General features: G+C 33.3%; 3 protein-coding genes across 5 annotated transcripts in view; all 3 read right to left on the bottom strand.

The window, feature by feature from the left end:
• Positions 1–3,684: 3,684 nt before the first annotated feature.
• LOC107061144 (uncharacterized) lies at positions 3,685–4,261 on the bottom strand. Its single transcript, XM_015309960.1, has 2 exons — positions 3,918–4,261; positions 3,685–3,811 (listed from the first exon to the last, which is right to left on the bottom strand). Exons 1-2 carry the CDS (start codon positions 4,259–4,261, stop codon positions 3,685–3,687), a joined length of 471 nt encoding a protein of 156 aa, XP_015165446.1.
• A 4,284-nt stretch (positions 4,262–8,545) lies between these two features.
• LOC107061145 (uncharacterized) lies at positions 8,546–9,199 on the bottom strand. Its single transcript, XM_015309961.1, has one exon. It carries the CDS (start codon positions 9,197–9,199, stop codon positions 8,546–8,548), a length of 654 nt encoding a protein of 217 aa, XP_015165447.1.
• A 6,106-nt stretch (positions 9,200–15,305) lies between these two features.
• The window catches only part of LOC102586498 (acanthoscurrin-1-like), a 20,573-nt gene continuing 8,177 nt past the window's right edge, over positions 15,306–27,701 (bottom strand). The window contains exons 1-2 of one of the 3 annotated variants that reach the window (XM_015309980.1): positions 22,217–22,490; positions 15,306–15,611 (exon numbers count right to left, since the gene is read on the bottom strand). In XM_015309980.1, the coding sequence (XP_015165466.1) occupies positions 15,523–15,611; positions 22,217–22,487 (360 nt within the window). In that variant the 5' untranslated portion in view covers positions 22,488–22,490 and the 3' untranslated portion in view covers positions 15,306–15,522. Of the gene's footprint in view, positions 15,621–21,942; positions 22,491–27,701 lie in introns of those variants that run through there. The other 2 variants (XM_006350236.2, XM_015309981.1) reach the window with 2 other exon arrangements.

The raw sequence follows: 27,701 nt of genomic DNA on the forward strand, positions 1-27,701 counted from the left end.
AATAATAGGGATTAGTGCCTTTTTAGTTGCGAGTTTTTTTAAAAAAAAAAAATTAAAAACAAAAAGGACAAAAGTTGTTGACTATTGGACTTTTCATTGTAAAAGTAAAAAGTTGTTATACTTTTTATAGTTTCTAAGTAACTAAAAGGACAAAAGTTACACCTACATAGAGGACAAAACTGTGTGTGAACGTTTTATATATCAAAAAAACGAATTAAAACTAAAATGTGGCAATGGGGATTCGATCCCGGGTTGGCTGGGAAAATTGAACCCCCTCAACCACTTGGCTAAGCTTCAGACTTGTGTTAGTGGGTTCAAAATTTAATATATACATATAAAATTTTAAAAACTGATTAAATATACATATATATACAGTGTTATTTTTCAACGAAGTGGGTTCATATGAACCCCACTTGAACCACTGTAGGTCCGCCCCTGCTTGTAGCAAATGGGGATGATGACACAATATATTCGCTTAGTTTATTTGACTTTAATAGGATTTACAGTTGTTCGCAATTAATTTTTGGTATACCAAAAATTAACTGCCAGTAAAACTAAATAAAAGAAAAGGTCATTTTTATTGATGAAATTGTGTATAATTTCGTTACTCTCTAGATTCTTCTTTCCTAAACTTCTCCAAGATTCGAGGGCCTTCAATAGCAAACTTCTCGAATTGTTGGATGATTTGGATCTCCTAGAGATGTATTGCAATCGTGGGAAATGTTGGTTAGTGCTTTGTTGCTTTAGAAAAGATCTTTGGAAAAAATTACGTTGGTAACTCCTTGAAAGAACTATGTAGTAGATATTGTAGTTTTCTACAATGCTTGCTCCAATGCTTGTTGAAGTGTTTGCAGAATACCTCTGAATGTCGTGTCTATCCCCTATTTATAGTTGTAATGGGTGGACAATGTTACTTATGAATGGCCAAAAGATGTCATTTTGACACTTGGCGAAGTGGATTGGTGTAAGACTTGGAGAAGATCTCACTTTCTCTACTCATTCAATTGTAGCATACACGTACATATTAAATAGATACAGAAGAGATAGCCTCCTAAAATAATAAGAAGTCTGGAAACAGAGGAAATAAACTTATATCCCCCTCAAGGGAAGTTGTGTGTCCACAACAACGAGCTTGTCACGCTGAAACTGAAATCTTCGAACCGGCAAGCTTTTGTTCAATGTGTCTGCTACCTGATCCAGTGAGCTAATGTATCTGACCTCAAGATCCTTCGAAGCTATTTTTTCTCTGATAAAATGAAAGTCTAATTCAATGTGCTTTGTGCGTGCATGAAAAATTGGATTAGTAGTAAAATAAATAGCATAAGGGTTGTCACACCAAAGCTTAGGTGTGACAACCTTGGTTTGAGTTAGCATTAAACCTTGTGAACTTCTACACCCAAGAAGTAGTGTAATCTGCCAAGGTCCTTCAAACTGAGAGCTTATCAATTTGATTTTTGATGAAGGCATCTGGATTTCCAGTGATAATATGGTCATCAACATAGACCAACACAATGATGAATATGTCGCTAGAATGGAAAATGAATAGTGATAATTAACCCTGGAGGCAAGAAATCCAACATGAAGTAACACACTACTTAGTTTCGCAAACCAAGCTCGGGGGGGCTTGTTTAAGGCTATATAGAGCCTTGTGAAGTCTACAAACATGTTTTGGATCAACAAACCCGGTAGGTTGAGTCATATAGACCTCCTCATCTAATTCACCGTGTAAAAAGGCATTCTTGACATCGAGTTGTCGTAGTGACCAACCTTTTGATAAAGTTAAAGTAAGAACCACTCTAATGGTAGTAGTCTTCACTACTGGACTGAATGTGTCATGATAATCAATGTCAGGCTCTTGATTAAATCCTTTAACAACTAAATGAGCCTTGTATCGCTCTATATAACCATCTGTATGGAGCTTAAGTTTAAAATATCCACTTACTACCAATAATGTTCTTTGCATTGGATGCGTGCATAAGGGTCCATGTACCATTTTGGATGAGAGCATTATATTCCTCTTGCATAGCCTTTCTCCAACTTGCATCCTTATTGGCTTGGGAGAAACAAGCAGGCTCGATGGGTAGATCGGAGAATTTGAAAGGGGATATTTGGTGGTCAAGTTGGCTTTAGATTGTTAGTGTTTTGCTGTATATCTAGTGATCATATGGTGTGGGACATAAGTAGTGTTGTGTCGTTCGGACTGTAAAGGTGAAGGGACAACACTCGGTAATAAGGGCAAGTCAACAGTGACATTCACAGTCGTAAGTAAATTTGATGACAGTGGTGGAGACTTGGGAGAAGTATTAGCTGGAAGGGATGGTATTAAAGCACCTGAAAGGGTTGGATTGATAAGAGATTTTATGGGAGTTGAATGTAAGGAATAAAGAGGTGTTGGTGCTGAAAAAGGGGCAATTACATATAACATTGAAGGAACTTGTGAAGGAGGCAGTGGCACGGGCAATGTACTGTTGTTTAGTGCAAACGGGAAAATCGACTCTTCAAAGACAACATGTCGACGAGTGATATAGATTCGACCACTAGGTATATGAATACATTTATAGCCTTTATGTATTGGGCTATAACCAAGAAAGAGACATCGAGAAGATCTAAAAGCAAGTTTGTGAGAGTTGAATGGTCGTAAATAAGGATACAAGCACACCCAAAAACATTTAAGAAATTATAATCAGGAATTTTCTTATATAATTTCTCAAAAGGTGATATGTTATGAAGGATAAGAGTAGGCATACGACTGATGAGATACACGACAGTAGAAAAGGCATCATCCCAAAAATGAAGAGGAAGTGAGGCATGCACCAATAACAGTTTTCGTTCGGCGGATCCATTTTGTTCATGGATATGAGGACAAGAAATATGATGCAGAATACCAACTTAGTCAAAGAACTTTGAACATTTTAGATATTCCCCACCCCAATCAGATTGAACTATTTTAATTTTGCGTTCAAAATAATTTTCAACTTGATATTTAAATCGTAGAAAAAACGAGTAGACTTCACTTTTAAAGGACATGGGATAATACCAAGTGAATTTTGTGCGATCATCAATGAAGATAACATAGTAACGAAATTTATTATTTGATAAATAAGAGGCAGGGCAGGACCCCATGCATCAGAGTGAATCAAGTCTAAAGGATTCAAAGAAAAATAAGAGGATGATGTAAAAGGTAATTTATGACTTTTTCCTTGTTGACAAGACCCACAAATGCTAGAACTCTTATTTGCTAGAATGGAAAAATCAAGTGTTCTAGCAACACTTTGAACTACTTTTATTGAGGGGTGACCTAATCTATTATGCCAAACATCGAAAAAGGATTTGGACGAAAGAAAAACTTGTGATTTATTTAAGGACTGCCAGTTGGATCTTCGGTGAAAAGAAGCTTGTAAAGGCCATGCTCAAGTCTCCCTTACAATAGCACCTTCCTCATTGTCCGATCCTTCACAACACAAAAGTTAGGATGAAATTCAAAATAAACATTGTTGTCAGCAGTAACTTAAGCCACACTTAGTAATTTCAGGGACAAATAAGATTTTATTTAAGTGCAAGGCTCTAGATGATGATAATAATTTAGAATCACCAATATGAGAAATTTTCAAACCAGCTCCATTACCAACCAAAATTTTGTATGTACCATGGTAGTCTCCTCTAAGAGCCAAATTGTTGAGATGATCATTTGTAAGATGCATGGTACGTAGCACTAGAATCTGGATACCAAGCTGGATCAGATACAACATTTGGTGGAGCGATGTAGGCTGCCATTTGAGTTTGTGCATTGACTTGATAAGAATGATAAAACCTATGATAACGAAATTGAGAGACATATGACCAAACTTATAACACACTTAGCTTGACATTGTGATGAACCTGTAAAATTGTGAGGCTGACGATGTGCATTATTGAACCTGCCACCACATCCTCGACCCCTTCCCGAGCGTCCTCCATAATGTTGATTCAGGTTTGGGTTAGAGTTCTTTTTGTAGCCATCATCACATTTAGGATTAAAATTTGAAGATTTTGCAGTAAAGTGCACTTGCCTTTGTTCAATAGTACTTAGATTTTCAAGACGTGTCTCATGGCTTAGCAAAAACCCATGTAAGTCAGCAAGGGATATGATTTCAACTCTATAGGTAATAGAGACCACCAATGCATCATAATCGGGATCTAAGCCACCAAGAATATACAATGTAAGATCTTCCTCACTAAGAGGTTGTGCCGCAACAGTCAAGTTATCAGCAATATATTTCATTTTCTGTAAATAGTTTATCATAGATGTGGATCCCTTTTCTAGTTGTATGAAGTTGTAGGCGGAGTTGCATCAATCGCGCCTTTGACTGTGATGCGAACATAGTTCCAGGGCTTGCCAAACCTCCATGACTATGGTACAACCAACAACTTGCCCCAAAACACTCTTTGTGAGTGTTGACAAGAACCAACTCAGGAGTAATTGGTCATGTTTCCGCCATGCCAAATAATTTGGATTAATAGTAGCTTCGGCAGAGGTTTCTTTTATCAAGCTACTTGCAACAAATTTTGATGGACATTTGTGAGACCCATCTACATAACCTTCAAGGCCATGTCCTCTTAGAGTAGGTAAAACTTGGGACTTCCACAAAATATAATTATTTCTGTCCAACTTAATAATATTTTTTTGGTAATAACTGTGAACTACTACCATTACTCCAACATGAACTTCAAAATTACAACTTAAAGAGCACCTTTAGTCCCAACCACCTCTAAGAAGATGTTTAGGACTATCCAGGCCTCAAGCAAAACTATTCCAGGAAAAAACCATAAGCTATTACCAAATACAAACAATTTTATTCTTTTGATCTAAACTATTTATTCTCTAGTTAGTCTTCTCACAGAGTCTGACACCTCACGGCACCCCTTGTGTTCTGGAGAGTGGCTAGTCGAGCTCTCACTTCTTCCTGTATCTGTACAATTGCACAACTTGTACTCATATCTATGCTTCAAAAAATCTTCTAATTCTTTGCTTTCCATGTGTGATAGATCATTGCCCCCCAAATTGCCACCACAATTTCCTTTTGTATTTGCTTTCATTTTCTTCGTTTCAGCCATTTCAGACTTTGTGGGACATCCTTCTGAATCATTTGGACCTCTGACCATTTTGCCAAACCATGTCGAACTGCAGTAATCCATTCACACTCGGAGAAAATATATTGAGGAGTTTCTACCACCCCTGCCAAACAGAGACAACACTTTGTATGCTCCACATGAATGTTCAATCTCATCATTCTAGACTTAGTGAGCAGTCTGTTCTGGTTTGCTAACCATACGATAAATCTATGTTTTGACTGCATAATTTTTGTCCATATAAGGTTTGCTTCCCAAAGCCTGGTTTGAGCCCCTATCAATACATTATAGCTCCTTGTTACTGAATAAGTGCCACATTTTGTCAGCTTGTATTTGTCATTTTGGTACCAATCTACCATCTTAGTTTTCAGAGAGGTCAACTTTCTCCAATACCAACTACAATCTGTAGGTGGTATGTGATTCCAAATATTTCCATGTTGCTTTATATACACTCCATGTACCTATTTTACCTAGAGAATGTCTTGTTTTTCTGAAACCTGCCATAATAACTTCCCAACTGAAGCTTCATTCCAATTTTTGCACCCCTTAACATTTAGTCCTCCAAATTTCTTTGGACGCACACCTTGTCCCAAGCAACCAAATGTGCTTTTCTCTGATCTGTACTACTTCCCCATATAAAATCTTTGCATTTTCTATCCACGGCCTTGAGCACACTTTGAGGTAAGATAAAGACTCCACCCAAATAATTAAATAGCGAAAAGAAGACATCATTGACTATTTGTAGTCTTCCTGTATAAGAGAGCTTCCTAGCATAAGCATTTGTTACCCTCTCTGTAATCTTCTCCACTAGTTGGTGACACTCCATCTTACCCCATTTCTTTGAAGATAGTGAAAGCCCAAGATACCTAATAGGTAGAGTACCTAAAGAGTATCCTGTCATTTCTAATATCTCCTCATTTAAATCATCAGTGATCCCAGCTAGAAAAATATTGGATTTCTCCACATTAGCCACTAATCTAGTGGTATCACTAAAGTGCTCCAAAGCTTCCCGGACTCTTTGAATGGACCTTATATTCCCTTTGCAGAAAATCATTAGATCATCCGCAAATATTAAGTGAGTCAACCTTTGCTCCTTACACATGGGATGAAATTTGAAATCTGGAAGTTCACTCATTCTGCTAAGTGTTCGAGTGAGATATTCAATAACCAAGACAAATAACAGATGAGAGATTGGATCTCATTGCCTCAATCCTCTATGTCATGCAAAGTAGCCATGCCCCTCTCCATTTATCCTTACAGATAACTTGGTAGAGGATATACACACCATAACCATTTGAATAAATGAACTAGGAAAACCATACCCCCTCTAGTGCTTCTATAACAATTCCCAACTAACCATGTCATATGCCTTTCTCAGGTCGATCTTCATCATACACCTTGGTGAAGTATTCTGTTATAGTGCCTCAATATATCATGACATACCAATACGTTGTGTACTAGAGACCTCCTTGTAACAAAAGTTGCTTGTTTATCAGACACCAGGCTAGGCAGTACCTCATTCAATCTTTCACATAATAGTTTAAAGATGCATTTATATAGGATGTTGCAACATGAAATGGGTCTAAACTGACTAGCCGATTGTGGGGCTGGTACTTTGGGAATTAAAGAGATCATTGTAGCATTTAATTGCTTCAAAAATTCTCCATTCCTAAAGAATTGCAAAACTGCCTCCGTAACATCATTTCCCACAACTTTCCAAGCCTTTTTGTAAAAATCACTTCCATATCCATATGGACCAGGGCTCTTATTACTGCCAATGTTAAAAATGGCTTTCTTGACATCATTTTTAGTATATTCCCTTATCAACTCAACTTGCGTGATGAATGTTAAAGTATGGCCATATCTCAGGAAATTCCTCAAAGCCTTTCTTCTGTTGATCTCCTTAGTACCTAGCAAATCTTGGTAAAACGCCACGAATACATTAGCTATGCATTCATGCTTTGTTTGAAGCACTCTTGTGCTATCTTTCACTTGCATTATAGCCTGCTGCAGGTGGTTGATCACAAAAAAAAAGTATATGGAGTTATTATTCCCTAATTGAATCCAAGTTACTTTGCTCCTCTGTTGTAGATACACCTCTGCTAGATATGAAGATTTTCTGAATTTCTGATACTGCGCCTTTTCTTTTTGTTATAGATTACTGTCCATGGGGTTAGCATGTAGAGCTGACGGTGCTGACGCCAATGCCTCTCTATCTTCATCTTCCTCTACCACTATATTCGAAAGTGTTGCTTATTCAATTTCCTTAGCTCCACCTTCAACATTTTTTGCTTCTTTACCAACTGGAATATTTTACATGCACTAACATAAACTTCCCAGATTATTTCTACTATTTCCATAAACTTTGGGTGACTCGACCATACATTACAGTATTTAAATTGTCTAGACCTTCTGTTACCATTAATTCTCTCTAGCTTCGCTGGACAATGATCGCTTATTCCCTCGTTGAGAAAAGTAGCACTATAATCTGGCATCTTGTTCAACCATATTATATTTACAAACACCCGGTCAATCTTCGAAAAAGTCTTATTACTTCTTTGCTTATCACTCCATGTGTACCTACTCCAATGTGGAGGGAGTTCTATAAGTCCACATTTTCCAATACATGCCTGCATGTCTAGTACTTCGACCATCGAAACAAGATTCCCACCACATCTATCATCCATATTAAGAATTGAGTTAAAATCCCTCATGATGAGCCATGGATCGTTACATCTCATGCTCACCCTCTCCATATACCTCCACAAATCCTTCCTATCCTCCCTGGTATTAAAACACCACTCTTAGAATGAATAGAATTTTTACTCCATTATGTATTACCCGACTAGCTACTGTTTGAGCACTACTACTTTCTTCCACTACTTTGAACACATCCGGCCTCCAAGTGAGCCAAATTCTTCCATTGTAGTGATGTTGTAAGTTTGTGATAAATTCCCATCCCCTAAACATTTTCCTTGCAATTTTCTTGATCTTCCCAGCTTTTATTTTTGTTTCAACCAGCACAATTAGTCCTACCCTCTCTTTATTGCAAAGGATATTAACCTCATTTTGCTTATTAGGGCCATTGAAACCCCCTAATGTTCCAGCATATCATGTTATCCATTCCTAATAATAGGGATATTACTGCCTCCCATATTTCTGGATTGACTTGTCACTCCCTTTGTGTTTATTGATTCTTGGTTCAGAACTTGGAATGTGTTCTTAACCAGCCCCATCTGCCTTTGCTTATAGTGTTCTTGTTGTACATTTGTTGGCCTCTGTATCCTTGTTGGCTTAATCCATTCAGTATTACCCTGCTTTGTTGGAGATGGCGTCTTCGTCATCTTCCCAGTTCCTGTCTTCGCACCTCCAACTTGTGTAGCTTATGGCATTCCTTCATCTGTCTTAGCCTTCCTTTCTCGATTCTGGTCCGATCCTAGTCTTTTTCCTCTCCTGGTGGTTTATTCTTCCTGCATTCCTTTATATTATGCCCATACTTTTTGCAAAATTTACATATTATAGGCCTCCAATCATATTGAACTTTCTGCTCAACCAAATTCCCCCTTTCATTTTTAAACATCACCCTTTCTGGCAAGTCCGTATCAATGTCCACTTCAATAAGGAGTCTTGCAAAATTCAACCCTTGTTTCTTTTCAGTGTGACTGTCTACCATCAAAGGTTTCTCGATGAGACTTCCAATTTTACTCAAACTGATTGGGCTCCAGTACTTGAAATCCAGGCCAGGTAGCTTAACCCATATTGGTACTGAGTGAAGTTCATCCCTCGTGAACTCCATCTCAGGAGACCATGCCTTTACAATAAATGGCTTGTTGTCGAAATGGTATATTCCTCCTTGAACAACATCATCCTTACCTGTTGCAGCTTCAAATTTAACAATAACTATGCCATTTTGTAGCATTGCAACCTTGTTGATACCCCACTTTTCCCACAGACGTTGGATAAAACCATTCAACACAGCAAAAGAGGGATGAGCCCCAAGCACATAGCAGATTACAGAGTGTTTCCAATAGTCTATTTCAGTACCAATATCTTCAATTTTGATTTCACATACAGGAATCTCCCCTTGCATTTCTGGCGCAACATAATCAATTTGAACCCCGCATTTGAGATCTTAGTAATATCAAAATTATCCTAGATAGACGGCTTCTTCATTCTATCCGGCATGGCCTCTACTTCATCAGCCCAAGACATTTTGGAAGTTGAACTATGTATTTCAGACCACTCTTCCCGCAGCTGCCTCGCATCAGTGTGATTCCCCACTTCCATGTTTGACTTTACAATTTTTGGTGTGGGTTGAGCTTCAACCGAATTTTGCAGCTCGCTACCTACCGTCACTCTCATCAATTTTGGACTATTACTCTCATTCGTCACCTTCACTTGCCCTGTTTTATTACTAGGTTTAGCACCCTCCCCTTTTTCGATAGTGTCGCACTTTCTTCCGTTGTTCCCTCTTTCGCCCTTAGTGTGTGAGTTCCTTTCGTTGTGTTCCCTTGTGCCATTAACGCCTTCTGTGAGGGGATACGAGCTTTATTTCCTATGGATGGCGTACATTATGCTAACCTACGTTGAGAGAGACTCATATCATGTGCCACTTCTTCGTCAAATTTTTATTTTGATATAATAAGAAGTCTGGAAACAGAGGAAATAAACTCCAAATGATATAAGGTACCTATCCTAGAGATATCCTAACAATTGGTTCTTGAATTTTACTAGAACTACCACATCATTTGGATACGTGATTTCATCTTATTAGTCTTGTATGCGTCGTCATCATGGCATATGGCATGAGTTTAGGCTTCAAGGTGTAATGGACCAGACTTGAAATTATTAAAATGGACTAATTAATTTGTAAAGTCCAAACTAATTAATCAACCCAAATGAACATGAATTTCAAATTTTTGTATGAATTTAACCCAATAAAATTTATATGTCTACAAATGCCCCTTACTTTGAGACTTATTGACGTATAGACGTGCCGAAACTTGACAATGAGACTTAAAATATTCATGATTGTGTTTTAATTTGTGTGGCTTCAAAAGTGGTTATTTCTTGTTGTCGCATTCTAGCTAGGCCACTACTTGCAAGTTATCTAACTAAAATTTCTTTCGTGCACTTTCACACAGTAAAATTCCTCACCAAATTAAAGTAACACATAATTTGTTTGTAGTGATCTCTATTAATTTATTTTTTAAATCATTCTTGTTCGACAATAATATGACCCCTCTATATGTATTTGAAATAGAAGGGTCTTACTGAGTAATCACCTTGAGTAATCACCTTTTCTTACTGTAACATTGTCATAAGAAATAAGAAAAAAATTGATTGGAACATTAAAACCAAAAAAGAATATTTACTCTCCTTTGGAATTCAAAAGGGATCAAAATTTTCTCCAAAGAAATCTCATTCAATATGGTAGTTTTCCAATTAACGAGTCAACTACTCGAAAATTGATATGCTGTCAAGGATTTTGTTCAATTACCATGGAACAAAACTCTCTAAAAGATTTACGTCGATCAATTCATAATCATATTTAGAGATCCCATAAATATTCACATGTTCTAAATTAAGATCTCCTTCTTTCCTTAAGTTGTTGGTTCATTCTTTCTCTATCCATTGATATGATTTTGAAAATTAATGGTAATTTCAATTAACCCAAATTAGATTTTCTTTTTCCAATTTCACTATAACTTTCCTAGTACAAGGATTGAGAATCATTCACTAGAACCTTTATATAAGTTTTTTCAAAGCATAAAAGATTTTCATCAACGAATTCAAAATCTGTAAAGAAAAGTTACTTGAGTGTGTTTAACTGCTAAGCTGTGACACCACTTAATTTTATTGAATCGAGAGACATAGGCCTCTATATCACAAAAACTTGAAGCAAAAATAATCTTTGTACTTTCTCATATAACTTTAACTTAATTTTATAGTTAGCCATTTTTATGACTAAGATTTACACGCTTATAGTAAAATTCATAGCTCGCTGTGGAAAAATTGAAATCACATGTCGTTTGATTTTTTCCAAACTAGAAACATGAAACTATACTTAGCAAAGATTTGTAGCCAAATTCCTTCTGCATTGATATATTTTTTTTAAAATTTATTATTGAACTCAACTTCAGATTTTTCATCTTTTGATTTCTCCAATTTTGTTTTACTAATGTAACCTCGATTTTTTTATCAGACCAACGTTGTGCGATCTTGATTTCCAACAGCGACAACAAATTTAGTGATAGAGAGATGTCATACCCTTTTCTTGATAATAAGAAAAATCAATGTGTCAAAGTTCTTGCCTTGAAAATTCATCTTTCGGTGATTGGCGGCTTCCCGCTTATTAGAAAGATGTTGGACATTCCCCTTCATCTCCCAGAATAATTGACACCGGTCTTCATTCTATATTTAATTAAGGGAAAATGCATAAGTACCCCCCCAACCTATGCCCGAAATTTCAGAGACACGCTTATACTATACTAAGGGCCTATTACCTCCCCCCCGAACTTATTTTATAAATAATTTTCTACCTCTTTTCGGCCTACGTGGCACTATTTTTTGGACCCCGCGCGTGTTGACAATTTTTTCATTGATAGTGCCACGTAGGCCGAAAAGAGGTAGAAAATTATTTATAAAATAAGTTCGAGCGGGTAATAGGACCTTAGTATAGTATAAGTGTGTCTCTGGGATTTCGGACATAAGTTGGGGGGTACTTATGCATTTTCCCTTTAATTAACTTATAAGTGAATGTAATTAACTGCTAATAATCGAATCTACGAGTAACTAAATCAATATGTGTCCTTGATTCCTCCTCTCAATTTCTTATACTTTTAAATTTTGAAGTTTTAAAAAGGAAATAGGAATATTGATCACAAAAATTATAAAGGCTAATGTTGTATGGCCAGAAAATTTGGTCAGAATTTAGCCAAAAATTTAAAAAGTCTATAATATTCTTTTTATTTTAAAATAAACTGATTTTTTTTCATTTTTTAATTAAAAAGTATTAAAGTTAAAAGGATAAAAATGTTCAAAATAAAATAAAATAACATAATGTGAAATATGTTATTTATCATTCTGGCCATTTTCTGACCAAAAGGTAAAAATGAAGATGCATGTCAGACGCGTGAAAAATAGGTTCAAACTAAGTGGTTGCACTCATTTATGAACTTATTAATAATACTGTGAGGAGTAATTAAATGGAATCAATGAAGTTGGTGGTTCTTTGTCTTGCTAACAATTACACACTCATTTGAAAAGGTGTAGTTCTCTTCTTTTAAAAGTTATGAAACTATAACGTATTTTCTTTTTTTCTTCCAAAATAACGTACGTTTGGAGTAAAGGGGTATTTGTGTTTGGTTAAAAATCGATTTAAATTGAAATTGAATTAAATTAATTTTTATTTTGTTTTGGTTTTGATTTAATTTTTATACATTGATAATATTTAATTTGATTTGATTTATTAAAAACAAACTAAACAGAAAATGGAATCAAATCGATACTTATATACACAAATTTTATATAATTTTATGTATACAATATGTTGTTTTTATAAATCGTTTAAATACTTTGTATATTTTTTCATGAAAATTTTATTTATTCTTAATAGGCTAATGAATTTTATACGTTAAGCCCTCATTTATTAAAAATAAGTCGTGAATTCAAACTCATTAGTTTATTCAAAGAAACGTCTATGAGATTTACCTATATATATTAAATGTATTTCTTATCAACTTTATTCAATTGATTAAAGTTTATACAACTTATGATTATTATTTTTCGTGATTCGAGAAAATGATAGCCACCACAATAAAAGATTAATAACGAATTATAGGTTGGAAAACATTTGCAACACCTCTACCTCTATATTTATTGCCTCCATCACCATTGAGCTCCATCTTATAGCTTTTTCTACCTTATTTACCATCTCCAATGGCATAATAAACAATCTCAATATAATGATATGTATAAAATTCTAAAAAGATAATACAGTAATGATAGTCAAAATTTTCTATTTTAACAAAATGGAAGAAGTTAAAGACCAAATCTTGAACTAAAATTCCAAGACTTGAAAAAATTGAGGTTTTTCTTTTAAAGCTCAAAAACTTATATTTTATTTAGGAGTCCGGAGCCTAAAGGGCAAAAAAAATTGTCAAAAATTCCAAAAGGGCACATCACTTTTTTTTCTAACCAAAAGGGCAAAATCGCTGCTGACGCAGCGATTTTCCTCTGACAAAATCGCTACCCTAGCAGCGATTTCGTCTAAAAAAAATTTTTTTATTTTTACAAAATCGCTATTTTTTATTAAAAATCGCTGCCACAGCAGCGATTTTGTTAAATTTTTTTTTTATTATTATTAAAAATCACTGCCATTGTAAAAATTCTTCTTTTTTTTTTGCTGTGACAGCGATTTTAAGTCAGAATTTTTTTTCCTTACACATCGCTGCAGGCGCAGCGTTTTTCATGCCGAGTGCTATTATTTTTATGCCTATTATTACTTATTAATAATATAAAAATGATAAACAAGACAACAGTATACTCAATAAAATTGTTGAAGCATGAGGAAAATTGAATTATATATCATAAATAATAATAAAAGAATATTAAATTCAAACAAAAACTTTTTTTTTTAAATTCTTAACCAAATTCGCTGCTATAGCAGCGATTTTGAAGTAAAAAAAGTTTTTTTTTTTTTGAGAAAATATGCAGCGATTTGTATTTTTGTTTTGTTAGAAGCCCTTTTGGTTAATTTTTTTTTTTGATGTACCGTTTAGTTTTTTTAAAGAAAAAAGCAGCGATTTTTAATTTTAAATAAAAATTTATTTTTTTACAAAATCGCTGCTGCGGCAGCGATTTTTAATTAAAAAAAATAAAAAAATTTTTTAGACGAAATCGCTGCTAGGGCAGCGATTTTGCCCTTTTGGTTAGAATAAAAAGTGATGTGCCCTTTTGGAATTTTTGACAATTTTTTTTTGCCCTTTAGGCTCCGGACTCTTTTATTTAGAGCCATGTGTCATTTTGTTGGTGGCTTATAAGGCCATTTCACCAGTGTGTGAACTGCACACAAATTATATTTTTGACAATTGTTCCTATTAATTAAGGTGCTTTAAAGGAACACTTATAATGATGTTGGAGACTTGGAGGGTTTGAAAAGAAAAAGCATTAGTTAAAGTGTAAAAAAATGAAAATTAGAGTCAAGTATAAGAGTTTGTATATGTATTTGCCCAATAGAAAATGAACACAAATTACTTAATATGATATAATTGGAGTTATAAAAAATAATTATTCTTATTTTTAATCAAAGGCATGAGTGGAAAAATTCAACAAATATATTTATCCTCATTTTGAAATTTCATAAAAAATAAATGCATAACGAAATTTTATTCATAATTTAATTTGTCTTTTAGTAATAATTATAATTTAATAAACTTAGTTATAGCTATACCTCATAGAGTATGTAAATATAATCTTTTTTTTATAATATGGGGGATGTTAGTGTTTAATTCTAAAGTACATAGAATGCATCCAAAATAGGGTCATATTACATAAATATTTAGTGTAATTAACCCTATTATAATAGAAGATACATGGTAATGAGACAAGGTGGATGTAGGGTATGGAAGCAGTTCTCCTTTTGTGATATTTTTATGGTTAAAGGACGAATATAATGTTTAAGTGGTACGTAGTTGAAATAATTGATATAGATTGGGATTAATTTGAGATGTTTGTCAAGAAAAATAAATAATATATGCTCCTCTTGTAGTGAAAAATATAATTAGTAGTGTACTTTTCTTGGAGAAAATATTTCAATAATTATTGCAATCGCACCATTGAAATTCTTTTGCTCTACTTCTATACTTTCTTGAGTTTACTCCTTATCTATCTAGCAAGGCTTCACGTGAGCCAAGAATCTATTATAAATATATAACTTTTAAATTTTCACAAGGTAGAAATAAAACTACGTAAATATTATTCTTTTCATCTTTTATTTGTAATTGTAAAATTACAATGAGTTTGTTGTTGTGGCTAGTTCACCTTTCTTCACATTCAAGTTGCAAGCTTGCTAGAGTATATATCTAGAAGAATTGTTACGTTTTTTCTTTTCCAGCGATAGTTTCAAGTATGGCAAAATCAAACGTCTAAAAGCAAAAAAAATAAAAAGAAACTACGTGAGAGAAAAAAAGCAGTGAACTTTGAACACCCGACTTAAAAAGAAAGAAGTGCAACAAATTACATTACATTAAACACGTGAAAAATCACATAACATAACACTATGAATGAAACCAAACACCAACAACAACAAAAAGAAAAAAAAAATCACTCTTTTCTCACACTAGCCATAATACTAACCAAACAATATGCATGACATGACAAATTAAACTTGAACTAATATTAATATAATCTTCATGGAAGTGGAAGACTTCCTGCACCACCACCAGCACCGCCACCAATACCACCTACTCCACCAACTCCACCTATACCACCTAGTCCTCCTACTCCACCTAGTCCACCACCCCCAATTCCTCCACCAAACCCAGCTCCACCACCAATTCCAGCACCAAATCCACCAACATTGCCACCTACTCCGCTAACAACTCCACCAAAAGGCAGTCCATTGCTTCCAATGCCACCGATACCTCCAGCGCCTACAAAACATTCTTTTGGTCAGAAAGACCATTGTCACTTGGCATGTCTCTTGATGCTGTGATATGTACCACTACCAAAGCAAGGCAAAGGATAACTATGGACAACTTGTTTGCCATCACTTCCTATTCTCTCTTTTTTTTTCTTTATCCTATATATGCCTTTACACCTGATGAGTGATGAGTAGTGATGAAGTGGTATTTCCTTGAGTCTCTTTTTATAGGCAAAAAATGGGTTGGTGGAGGAATGAATAGAAACATTCAATGTCTCTCTCCTTTATTTATTTTTTGGAGAAACCCTTTGGTTGGTTTGCCAATGAAAAAATATGTTTTCCCTCCTTTATTTATTTTGTTGAAAATAACTCTTTTTTTTTTTTTTTTTTTTTTTTTTTATGTTTGATGGTTAGAGGAAGAGAACATTATTCCAAAAGTATATATATATAATTTAGATAAATTATTATCTAGATGGGTTTGGGGTGATAGCGGGAGCAATGGTGGAGCCATGTAAACTTGAGGGGTATTCATCAACATCCTCATTCATTGAAAAATTACACTGTCATGTAGTTAGGTAAATATATTTTTATTTATGTCTATATATTACATATTGACACTACTTGACTTCTACACAATTTTACTTATTTATGTTTAAACACCTTTTAGTCAAAAATTTGGTTCCGTGCGCATGAGATCGAGGACTGTGTGAAATTTGTTTTCTATTTCTACCATAAAAGTTATTTTTCTAATTTTAAGAAATTTTATTTTCTTAAAACAATATTTTTTTAAAATTTTGACTAGCGAAATATTTTAAAAATATTTTCTTCTATTCTAACCACACTCTTTGTTCTTACTACTCCCTCCGTTCCTATTTAATTGTCCATATTTCCTCTTTTAGTTGTCAATTTTGACAAATCAAGAAAGGATAACAAATTTTTTCCTATTACACCCTTATTTAAATAAAGTTATCATAAATAAAGTAAATAAACTTATGAACTTCCCAACATTGATTAGTTATCTTGAGTGAATTTATTTTGGAATTGTAAATTGTACTGTAAGGGTAAAATTGTAACTTCATTATGCTAATCATTGTTGCCTTAATCTGTGTGTCATTTCTAAAGTGGACAACTAAATAGGGATGGAGGGAGTATTTGTCTTTTAAACTTTTGGACACCCTTATTCCTTAAGAAACACATTTAACCGTTTTAAATATAATTAAGGCTTCTCTCTTAAAAATTTCACTTAATTAAAACATCATAACTTCATATTATCATATATATTTTTTAAAAACACCAAAATACTTTGAAACAAATTAAACGCTATAAAGGAATTATTTAGGGTGGGAGGTTGTATATGTTTTCTTTCTTTTGAGCATTAACTATTTATTTTTTTAGTCATGTTTCAGAAAGGTGTATAGGTGGCCAAAAGAACGTGTTGTGTTAAATAGATGATCAATTGGTTACTATTAGATATTACTGAGCTACCGGCCTATGGACCCTCTGTCTGCAACCTACTCATACTAATTAATTTCTATTTTTTAATTTTATTTTACGTGTGTGAGGCATATGCCAAATCATACTTGTCTAAGGAAATTATTACTGACATTATAGTGTGGGAACCACTTCCTCATCTCACACCACTTTTTTTTTAATGTGTCTGGTTAATTACTCATACTAATTAATTTCTATTTTTTAATTTTATTTTACGTGTGTGAGGCATATGCCAAATCATACTTGTCTAAGGAAATTATTACTGACATTATAGTGTGGGAACCACTTCCTCATCTCACACCACTTTTTTTTTAATGTGTCTGGTTAATTTTTGCACATATCAATTAATTTTATGGAATAACTTTATCGATCAAGGTTAAGATAGATAAAAGAATTAACTAATGTTCTTTGTTTTCAACCACTAGGCTCACATCTTTCTTTTTTATTTTTTTATTTTTTACTTTTCTTTCCATTTTCTCTTTTCCATCAAAATTCTTTAATATATTCTTCAACTTCACTTTCCAATTTTTCAATTCCTTCAAATTCCATATCTTCATCCATCATTTTTTTCCAAATAAAATTTTAAACAAATAATGGTAAAATCAGTTATTAATCACAAAAATTGGCTCAATTTATTTTACCTCCGGATCCACAAAAGGATTCCACCATCTATTTCATGTCTCCGACGTCAAAATGACATTTTTTTCACATCCAACAAATCAATAGGGGTAAAAATTAAAGAACTTGTATCGAAAGAGGTTATTAAAATTGTTTCTTATAAACCTCAATTTTTTTTAACAAACGTCTCATCAAATTAATTGCTTATGCAATAGAACATTATGTAAGAAATAATTTCAAAATAACTAATATAAAGGTAACGTAACTAATACCAGCATTACTAAAACACTATATGTACGCAACAGTATGTAAAACGACCCCTTAATTCATTTACTGTCCTTTATAGAGAGTGGGAGCTTTTGATTTGTCAAACTAACTCCATAAAAACGATTTAAAAGGCATTTAAACATTTGAAATTTATGATTGGGCAGATGGAAACAGTTGAACTCCGATGACATTTTCTTCTTCTACAGAGATCAAAGAAATAAAAATGACAGCTAATGCTTTCTCTAACTAAAGACCTTCAAAAGCTAGTAGTAAATGCTTTTGTCAGTAAGTTGCTGGCTGTTAGTTAAGATATCGCATCCACTTAATTCCTCCCTTCTTGTGCAACATGAATCCTATGCAAATTATAACTCTTCCTATTTATCATGCCCCAACTACACACCAAACGGTGGATCTCAATATCGAAAAATTTAATCGATTCGAATTAATTTGAAGTTTTAATTTTTTGGTTTGATATTGGTATTTTAAAAAAAAAATCAGTTCTTCAATTCGATATAAGAGTTTTGGAATTTCGGTGCATTGAAGAATCAAATTTTTATTAATCTTTTTTTTAAAAAAAATAGAAATATTATATATATATATATATATATATATCAATTAGCAATTAAACCATTTATGAACAAATCAAAGTACGTAGCAACAGATTTACAATCAAGATAGTTAACTTTGAATATTAATTTCCAAGAGGAGCCGGTCGAACGTATTTTTGTCGATGTACATGTAAAGGAATTTGTCTTCATCCTTGTATTCCTCGAGCAATAGTTGGTGGTACAATGTTCTTGAGAAAGACAAATATGATTTTTTTAAGCACAATAAGTATTTCATGGTGAGACACATCATCATCACTTAACATAGTTAATTATTTTTATTCGCTCTGAAAACCCGTTTTCAAAATACCAAATCAAACTAATGTTGATAAAAGTCGAACCAAACCGAATTAGTTCGATTCGATATTTGATACACACTTTTATAAAATCGAAAATCAAAGACGAACCATAATTTAATAAAAACGAACTAAAGAACCGAACATCTATCCCTAAATCAAACTGAACGTTTGATTATTTGGTGGGTACCTACCAAAAGCGAGACTCCTCTGAAGTTAATTTTTTTTCATAAATCTAACGACCTAGCATATTCATACGTATGTACAAAGCCAAAATTTTAGCGAAACATATTAAACATATGTATTAATTTAATTATATTTCAATATAAGTATCAAATATTGAGTAGGAAAATAAAAAAAATAACTATATATATAAATATGAATTTTATGTATACTGTTGCTAGTATTGTATATTCCACTGCTGCTGGTTGGTTTGGATCGTAGCCTATCATATGATTCAGTTAATGTTTCAATTGATGGATATATAAGACACCAACCACCTCATTGATATTATTACGCTTGGTTTGGTTGTCGCAGAAAATTATGCATAGAATCGTTAATATGAGCTAGATTCATTGGGCCAATCCGGTCCAATTCATGATTTGGTAAGATTGGATTAAGATTTTTGGTGTTCATTTAAGAATAGGGATAAGGCACAAGTACCCCCTAGACTATGACCGAAATCCCAGAGACACATCTTAATTAATTTAAGGTCCTACTACCCCCTAATCTCATTTTTTGTGTAATTTTGTATACCTTTTGGCTTATGTGGCACACTCCGTGACTCCACTTAAGTGAGGCGCGTGAGAGATATTTGGAGGCCACGTAGGCCAGAAAGGTGTACAAAATTATTTAAAATAATAAGTTTAGGGGGTTAATAGGACCTTAGTTTAGTTAAGGTGTGTCTCTGGGATTTCGGTTATAGTCTAGAGAGGGTACTAATGCCTTATCCCTTTAAGAATATAATTAACTTTCAAAATTTTATTTAAATTAAATATTTTATTTGATTAATTATCTTTTAAATATTACTTTATATTTATTATCATTTATGACATAACTTTTGCTTTAATAGTCATTTAATATTTGATATCAGTGGAGTATATATATATATATACACTCTGGTGGTATCAAGAAAGAAAAAGTCACTTCAGTGATAACACTACTAAGTTAGAGCCTGTTTGGATTGACTTAAAAAGTAGTTTTTGAGTCAAAAATAAAAAGTTAAACTTAAATGACTTTTAAGTCAAAAAATAAAAAGTATGAGAGACCTACTTCTGGTCTTTAACTTATATTAAATTATTTGTAACCTTGTCAAATAGTTCCTAACTTATTTTCAGTTGTTTTTTATTTATTTTAAGTTATTTTTATATTTGCCAAACATTTCTAGAAGTAAAAAATTAACTTAAAAGTAGGTTTGACCAAAGTTTAGGGTTTAGGTTTGGTCAACTTTTAAGTCAATCCAAATACCGTTTTACTCCTTGATAACATCAGAGTGTATATATATATATATTATACACACTCTGATGGTATCAATGAAGAAAAAGTCACTCCAGTGAAAAACTACTAAATTGCTTCTTAATACTATTAGGGGTCGTTTGGTTTGAAAATGAGTTATGATGGGATAAGTTATGTTGGGATAAGTTATGTTGGGATTAGTTATGATGGGGATAAGTTGTGTTGGGGATTATTTTTTATTGAGTGTTTGGTTTGTTATATTCAAAATAATAAATTTTAAGAACAATTTATTTATTTACAAAAATGCCCCTTCATTAAGGTAAAAAGTGATACAACAAAAGGGTTGAAAGAGACATTTTTGTCATTTACCTATTTTATCCCGGGATAAGTTATCCCGGGATTACTATACCACCCAAGGAGAGGGATAACTTATCCCGGTACTAATTATTAATCCCGGGATAAGTTATCCCGAACTTGCCAACCAAACAACAAAATAAGCGGTACTATAATTTAATCCCGGGACTATTTGGTATTATCCCTTACACCAAACGAGTCCTTAGAGTATATATATACTATGGTGGAATCAAAGAGTGATTCAGTGAAAAAACTAATAATTTACTCATTGATACCATTAGGGTATATATATATACACACTAATGATATAATACATTTGTATTAAAAATATTTTAGTTATATAAAATTACATGGTTAATAAACATATGTTAGTTAATTAGTCATCATAGCTATAGTTTTAGTTAATTATTACTCGCGACCAACATTCAGTGATAATTACGTGGGTTGGAGTTTCGAGTTTGTATAATTCAAAATTTGTATAATATAATTTATATAACTTTTGGATAATGTAATTTTGTATAATATAGTTTGTATAACTGTTTAAAGTTCAGATGTATGTGTTTGTATAAATTCGTTATTTCGAGTTTATACAAAAATAGTTCAATTATACAAACGTACCCGCATATTATATATACAAACCCACGAATTATACAAACACGTGAATTATACAAACGAGACAACTTAAACTGTAGCTACAACTCGTAAATATGCAAACTATAGCTATGGAACATAATTAAGTTTATTATAGTGGTTATTTACGATTGAAACATACCTATAATATATATATTATATATTGAATTGAAATATATTACGATTTTTTTTCTTCTTATTAACGATATATGTTAAAATATATTATTGTATTAAAAATAATTTAGTTATGTCCAGCTGGAAACCCAAGCCACTAGGTATTTTTAGACTACATGATTTCTTTCATATATTATTAATACTGTATTTGTGGTGTCAGCTCCACCAAACCATAAGAATTTTTTACATAAAGATTCAGCCGCTTGGATCAACCATATCAATGTAAATAAAAGAAATAAAGTGAGAGAAAAGAAGCGTGGAACGTTGAACACCTGACTTTAAAAGAAGTTTAAAAAAGTGCAACAACTTACTTTCATTGAACACGGAAAAAAATCATGCATGTAACATTACAATATGGATAAAACCAAACAACAACAACAACCAAAAAATGAAAAAAAAAAATCACTCTTTTCTCACACTAGTTAGCTAGCAATCTTGACCATAATCAAACATGCATGAAACAAACTTAACTAATAAAGATGAGAATAAAAATTAGTTACATGAAAGTGATGAATAACTTCATGGAAGTGGAAGACTTCCTGCACCAGCACCAGCATCGCCACCAATACTACCTACTCCACCTAGTCCACCACCCCCAATTCCTCCACCAAATCCAGCTCCACCACCAATTCCAGCACCAAATCCACCAACATTGCCACCTACTCCGCTAACGACTCCACCAAAAGGCAAGCCATTGCTGCCAATGCCAGCGATGCCTCCAGCGCCTCCAAAAACATTCTTTTGGTCAGAAAGACCATTGTCACTTGGCATTTCTCTTGCTGCTGTGGTATGAACCACTACCAAAGCAAGACAAAGGATAACTATGGACAACTTGTTTGCCATGATCACTTCCTATTATTGCCTAAATAACTTTACTTTTCTTTATCCTATATATGCCTTTACACTTGATGAGTAGTGATGAAGTGGTGTTTCCTTGAGTATCTTTTTATAGGCAGAAAATGGGTTGGTGGAGGAATGAATACAAGCATTTAAACATTTGAAAACAGTTGTTCATCAGATGACATTTTCTTCTTCTGCAGAGATCATATAGTAGAAATAAAACTGACAGCTAATGCTCTCAACTGAGGAGTGATCAGGAAGCACTACAACAAAAACAACCTTTAGCGGTAATAAATATAGACATTAATAAGGAGTGATAAAGTTTTTACCGACATTAGTTAAGTGTCATTAGAATCAATGTCGCTAAACGCTTTAGGGACATATACAAACAGTGCTTATTGCCGCAAAAATACATATTTAGCAACAATTAAGCTATTGCCGTTAATTAATTGCCACTAATGATCATATTTTATGTAGTGAAGACCCCTTCAAAGCGTAGTAGTAAATGTTTTTTCCAGTAAGTTCTTGGCTCTTGTTAACATATCCCATCCATTTAAAAGCTAAAAATAACTTTAAAATAAGTTTGATTAACTTTTAAGCTAATCCAAACAGACTCTTAATCACTCCCTTCTACTGCAACATGAATTCTATGATAATTATAACTCTTCCTATCATGCCCCAACTGCACAAACCTAACGAATTCAAACTGAACGTTTAATTATATGGTGGGTACCTGCCAAAAGCAAGACTCCTCTGAGGTTAATTTTTTTTCATAAATCTAACAACCTAACATATTCATACATGTGTACAGAGCTAGAATTTTAACAAAACATATTCATATGTATGTATGGATTTAGTCGAATTTTAATACCAATATCGAACACTGAGTAGGACATAAAAAAATAAAGTAATAAATATACAAAAAAAAAATAAGACAAAAAGGACAAATATACCTCCGAGCTATCATAAATGGTATCTAAATAACCTCTGTTATACTTTTATTACACTAATGCCCTTGCCGTTTAATTTTTGGAATGTATATACCCTTTCGACTAACGGAGGGACTCATGCCTCACTCTTAAAGACCTACCCAAAATTTATTTGATTTTTACCCATCATTAAAAGACCCACCTAACAAATTCAAAACTCACCCAATTAACTTAGAAACCCACACTCAAATTATAATCCAAAAACAACCCAAAAATCTTCACTTTCATTAGTCATTTAATTCCCTAAATTAGACCTTATATCAAATTTCATGAGACATTTTAATTTGAACGGAATCGCACAAAAAGGGCAAAAAACAATTCCGGCGTTGGCAACGGCAAAAGAGAAGAACCTCATCTGGGTATTGTAGGAAAACTCATTTCTTTGATTTGAAATGATATGTTGTTGTTGTTGAGTGAAAAGACTAAGGTGTCTTGCTTCAACTGCCATGGAAATAGACCTAGACAAAGATTAGTTTTTTTTTTTTTTTGGAGCATTTCGATTTTTGAATTTGTCTTCTAATTTAGTGATGGGCTTAGATCTGACCCGATGATAGTATGTTGTTGAGATTTCTGATAAAGTTTTGATCTTTTAATCGTTTTGGTCTTCAAAGTGTTCCATTACTTCTTTAAGCATATTAGGGCTTGTAATTTGTTGGTTGAAGTAGAGTAAATTCTTACTAAGATTGATTTTTTCCATGGAATTTGAAAGTTTATTGATGTAATTTTGTTTCCGATTTGATTCTTTGATATGCTTTAATGTATTGCTTTTCGTTTGAGATGTATGTTGTGGTCTATGGTATCAAGATTTGAGTTTTTTTAGGAATGAAAATTATTTTTATTTTTGAGATGGGCATATGAAAATTTTGGCTTATAATTTGGGCTGGATCTTAGTTATTTGGACGAGTTTTGAATTTGTTGGGTGAGTCTTTTAATTATGGGTAAAAATCAAATAAATTTCGGATAGGTCTTTAAGATTGAGACATGTGTCCCCCCGTCAGTACAAAGGATATATACACTCCAAAAATTAGACGACAAGAGTTTTAGTGTCCCAAAAATATAACAGAGGATATTTAAATAACATTTATGATAGTTCAGGGATATATTTATCTTTTTCCCAAAAAATAATGATTAAGAATTTAATAGATATTGTTGCTAGTATCATATATTCCACTGCTGCTAGTTAGTTTGGGTCGAATATGGGGTCGCGCCTATGTGGCTAATTGAACGTGACTTTATTATATGATTCAGTTAGGTCTCATTTGTTTTCATTAAGCTAGCGTTTGGCCATGGATTTTCAAATATTTTTGGCAAATATTATTTGAGTGAAAATTTGGGTGAAATTTCACCATGTGTTTGGCCATAGTATTTGGGAAACATATTTGACTTTTTTAAGAAAAATGTGATTTATACCCATAAGTTTTAAAAAATATCAAAACTAACCATAAGTTTGTATTAGAAGTCAATGGATCTTCGTTGCAACAAATAACTAGTGTCCATGACATTGGAACAATGTGGTAGTTTGGAGTGAGTGCAACAAACATCATTCCATACATCGTGAAGTAGACAAAGCACATGACTTTGTTACCATGGGCCAATTGTTCATCATTTTCATCAACAACCATATCATCACTTTCATATTCACTGAATATTTCATAACTACTTTGGTGTTCACGTAAAAAATTATGTAATACAACGCAAATAACTACTATAGAGGGTGTTTTTGTAAAATATAAAAGTTTGGTGTAAAATTTTAATTTTAAAAGATCCCAAATAATGAGATTTGGTCCAAATACTAGAAAAAACTAGTATTTGGGAATTTGGAATATTTGCCAATTTTTTTTTGCCAAATAATGACAAATTGTATGAACAAACACTATTTGCCAAATTTCCCCCCAAATATTACTTGGGAAATCTATGGCCAAACGGCCCCTAAGATTTAGTAGTGTAAATATGAATAATTAAGATGTGGTCGTTATATCTAAACACTGAATGATTAAGACAGTTTGTTTTTAAACATTTGAATGTACATAATAAATATACAATTCAAATAAAAATTAATTAAAATATTAAAAATGAATTTAAAAAATAAAATTATTATTTGATAAAAAAATGAAACACGTATACTCGCTAGTGATGGTGCTGGTAATAATAGTTGTTGTTAGTAGCTAGTAAAATAGTAATGATGGTGGTGATAGTTGTGATGGTGGAGGTGGTTGGTGTTGTGATAACTAACATAATGGTGATGAATGGTAGTGGTGTTGGTAGTTACAATGATGAAATTGATTGATGTTAGTAGTTGGTGGTGTTGATGTTAGTAGTTGACGGTGTTAATGGTGATGAAAAACGAAAGTGTAGTGGTTGGTGAAGTGTTTGTGGTAGTTGGCGGCGGTGCTACTTATGATGATGGAGGTTGTTGGTAGTAGAGATTGATCATAGTGCTGAAGTGGTTGATAGTTGTGGTGGATGTGAAGGTGACAATATTGGTGATGATGGCTGAAGAGTGTATGGTGGTAGTTGGCAGTGGTGCTAGTTGTGATGACAAAGTTTATTTAGTAGGAATTGACTATAGCGTGATAATAGTGATGGTAGAGTTGGCGGTGGCTAGAGAGATGGGGTAGTGGTGGCAATGGATATAATCATAATAATAAAGGAGGTAAGTGTTGGACATAGTCTGTAGCTACTGGAGAAGAAATAGGGAAGGAGGGTGGTGACTGGAGATACCTGGTTGTTATTTGGAGCTGTTTTCAGCGACTATTTCACCGGAAGAACAAGAAAAAAAACAAAGGGGTTTTGGTGGTGGATTCGCCGGATTTCGGTGGAACTTTGGTGACTTGCTGGAAAATAATGAACAACTAAAGAATAAAAAATCTGTAAATTACCCCCTAAAAATCTTATCCACCACCCTTTAACCTAATGAACAAACTTTTCTTTAAATAGGGAATTGAAAACTTCCAATAGTACAATACCACTATTTTAAAAACGTCAAAATACCCGTTAATAAAATATCTGTGTATAAAATATTATCTATGAATTCCTGGACTGTGCAAAATATCAAAATAAATATTAACAAACGTAACAGAGAAAATAAATATGAAAAATGTAATGAACGTAACCAATGACATGTAAAAAATACAATTTAAGAGAAATAATAATTTTATAAAAAATGAACAAATATTTGAACGTATTCAACCAGTTGTGACAAAATAATATAAACAGAATTAACCGATAAAAATTCTAATACTTTGAGAATAAGGATAATTATCAACAAATTGCATTAAAATGACAAAACATGTATTTTGAACTATTCAAAAAAAAATACTTAAAAAGTATTAACTTTAGAAATATCAGACCAAAATTTGGTGTTAACAACTTCCCCCTTTGTTTGATTAGGATCGATGAAAGAGATAAAACAAAGTTGACGAACCCAAATTTGGTTTGATAAACTTTGAACAAAACAATATGAGACGTTAGTAAAGGTTTTGAACAACACTCTACGTCCATCAACGGGGCTAAAAATAATAAACAAAAGGCAAAGATTAATTGTAAATTGAAAACATTCGCATACCTTCGATGTTACTTGCGAAATTGCACAATGAAGGTAGTGCACCTCTTTGAAAGGAGGATGATGTGAATAACATGTCACTTTGAACGAGGTGACAACCCAATGCGTCTCTTCGAAAGGCGGACGACCCAATTTGAACATAATATGTCACTTTGAATGAGGCGACAACCCAACGTGTCTCTTTGAATGGCGGATGACCCAACTTAAATATAACATGTCACTTTGAACAAGGTGACAATCCAACGTGTCTATTTGAAAGACGGACGTCCCAATTTGAATATAACCTGTCACTTTGAATGAGGTGACAACCCAACCTGTCTCTTTGAAAGGCGGACAACCCAACTTGAATATAACATGTCACTTTGAACGAGGTGACAACCCAATGTGTCTCTTTGAAATGCGGACAACCCAATTTGAATATAACATGACACTTTGAACGAGGTGACAACCCAAAGTGTCTCTTTGAAAGGAAGATGACCTAACTTGAACATAACATGTCACTTTGAATGAGGTGACAATCTAATGTGTCTCTTTGAAAGGCGGACGACCCAACTTGAATATAACATGTCACTTTGAACGAGGTGACAACCCAACGTGTCTCTTTGAAAGACGGACGATCCAACTTGAATATAGCATGTCACTTTGAACGAGGTGACAACCCAACAT

This window comes from Solanum tuberosum, unplaced genomic scaffold (assembly GCF_000226075.1).
Source record: "Solanum tuberosum cultivar DM 1-3 516 R44 unplaced genomic scaffold, SolTub_3.0 scf00115, whole genome shotgun sequence".
In the NCBI taxonomy this organism is placed as follows: Eukaryota; Viridiplantae; Streptophyta; class Magnoliopsida; order Solanales; family Solanaceae; genus Solanum; species Solanum tuberosum.

What these genes read in the sequence shown, in the direction of transcription:
- LOC107061145 (XM_015309961.1), bottom strand. Translation starts at nt 9,199, where the DNA reads ATGCAAGGGGAGATTCCTGTATGTGAAATCAAAATTGAAGATATTGGT.
- LOC107061144 (XM_015309960.1), bottom strand. Translation starts at nt 4,261, where the DNA reads ATGAAATATATTGCTGATAACTTGACTGTTGCGGCACAACCTCTTAGT. An exon ending in GGTCGAGGATGTGGTGGCAG is followed by an intron (nt 3,812 to 3,917) that starts GTTCAATAATGC and finishes TCGTTATCATAG; the next exon opens with GTTTTATCATTCTTATCAAG.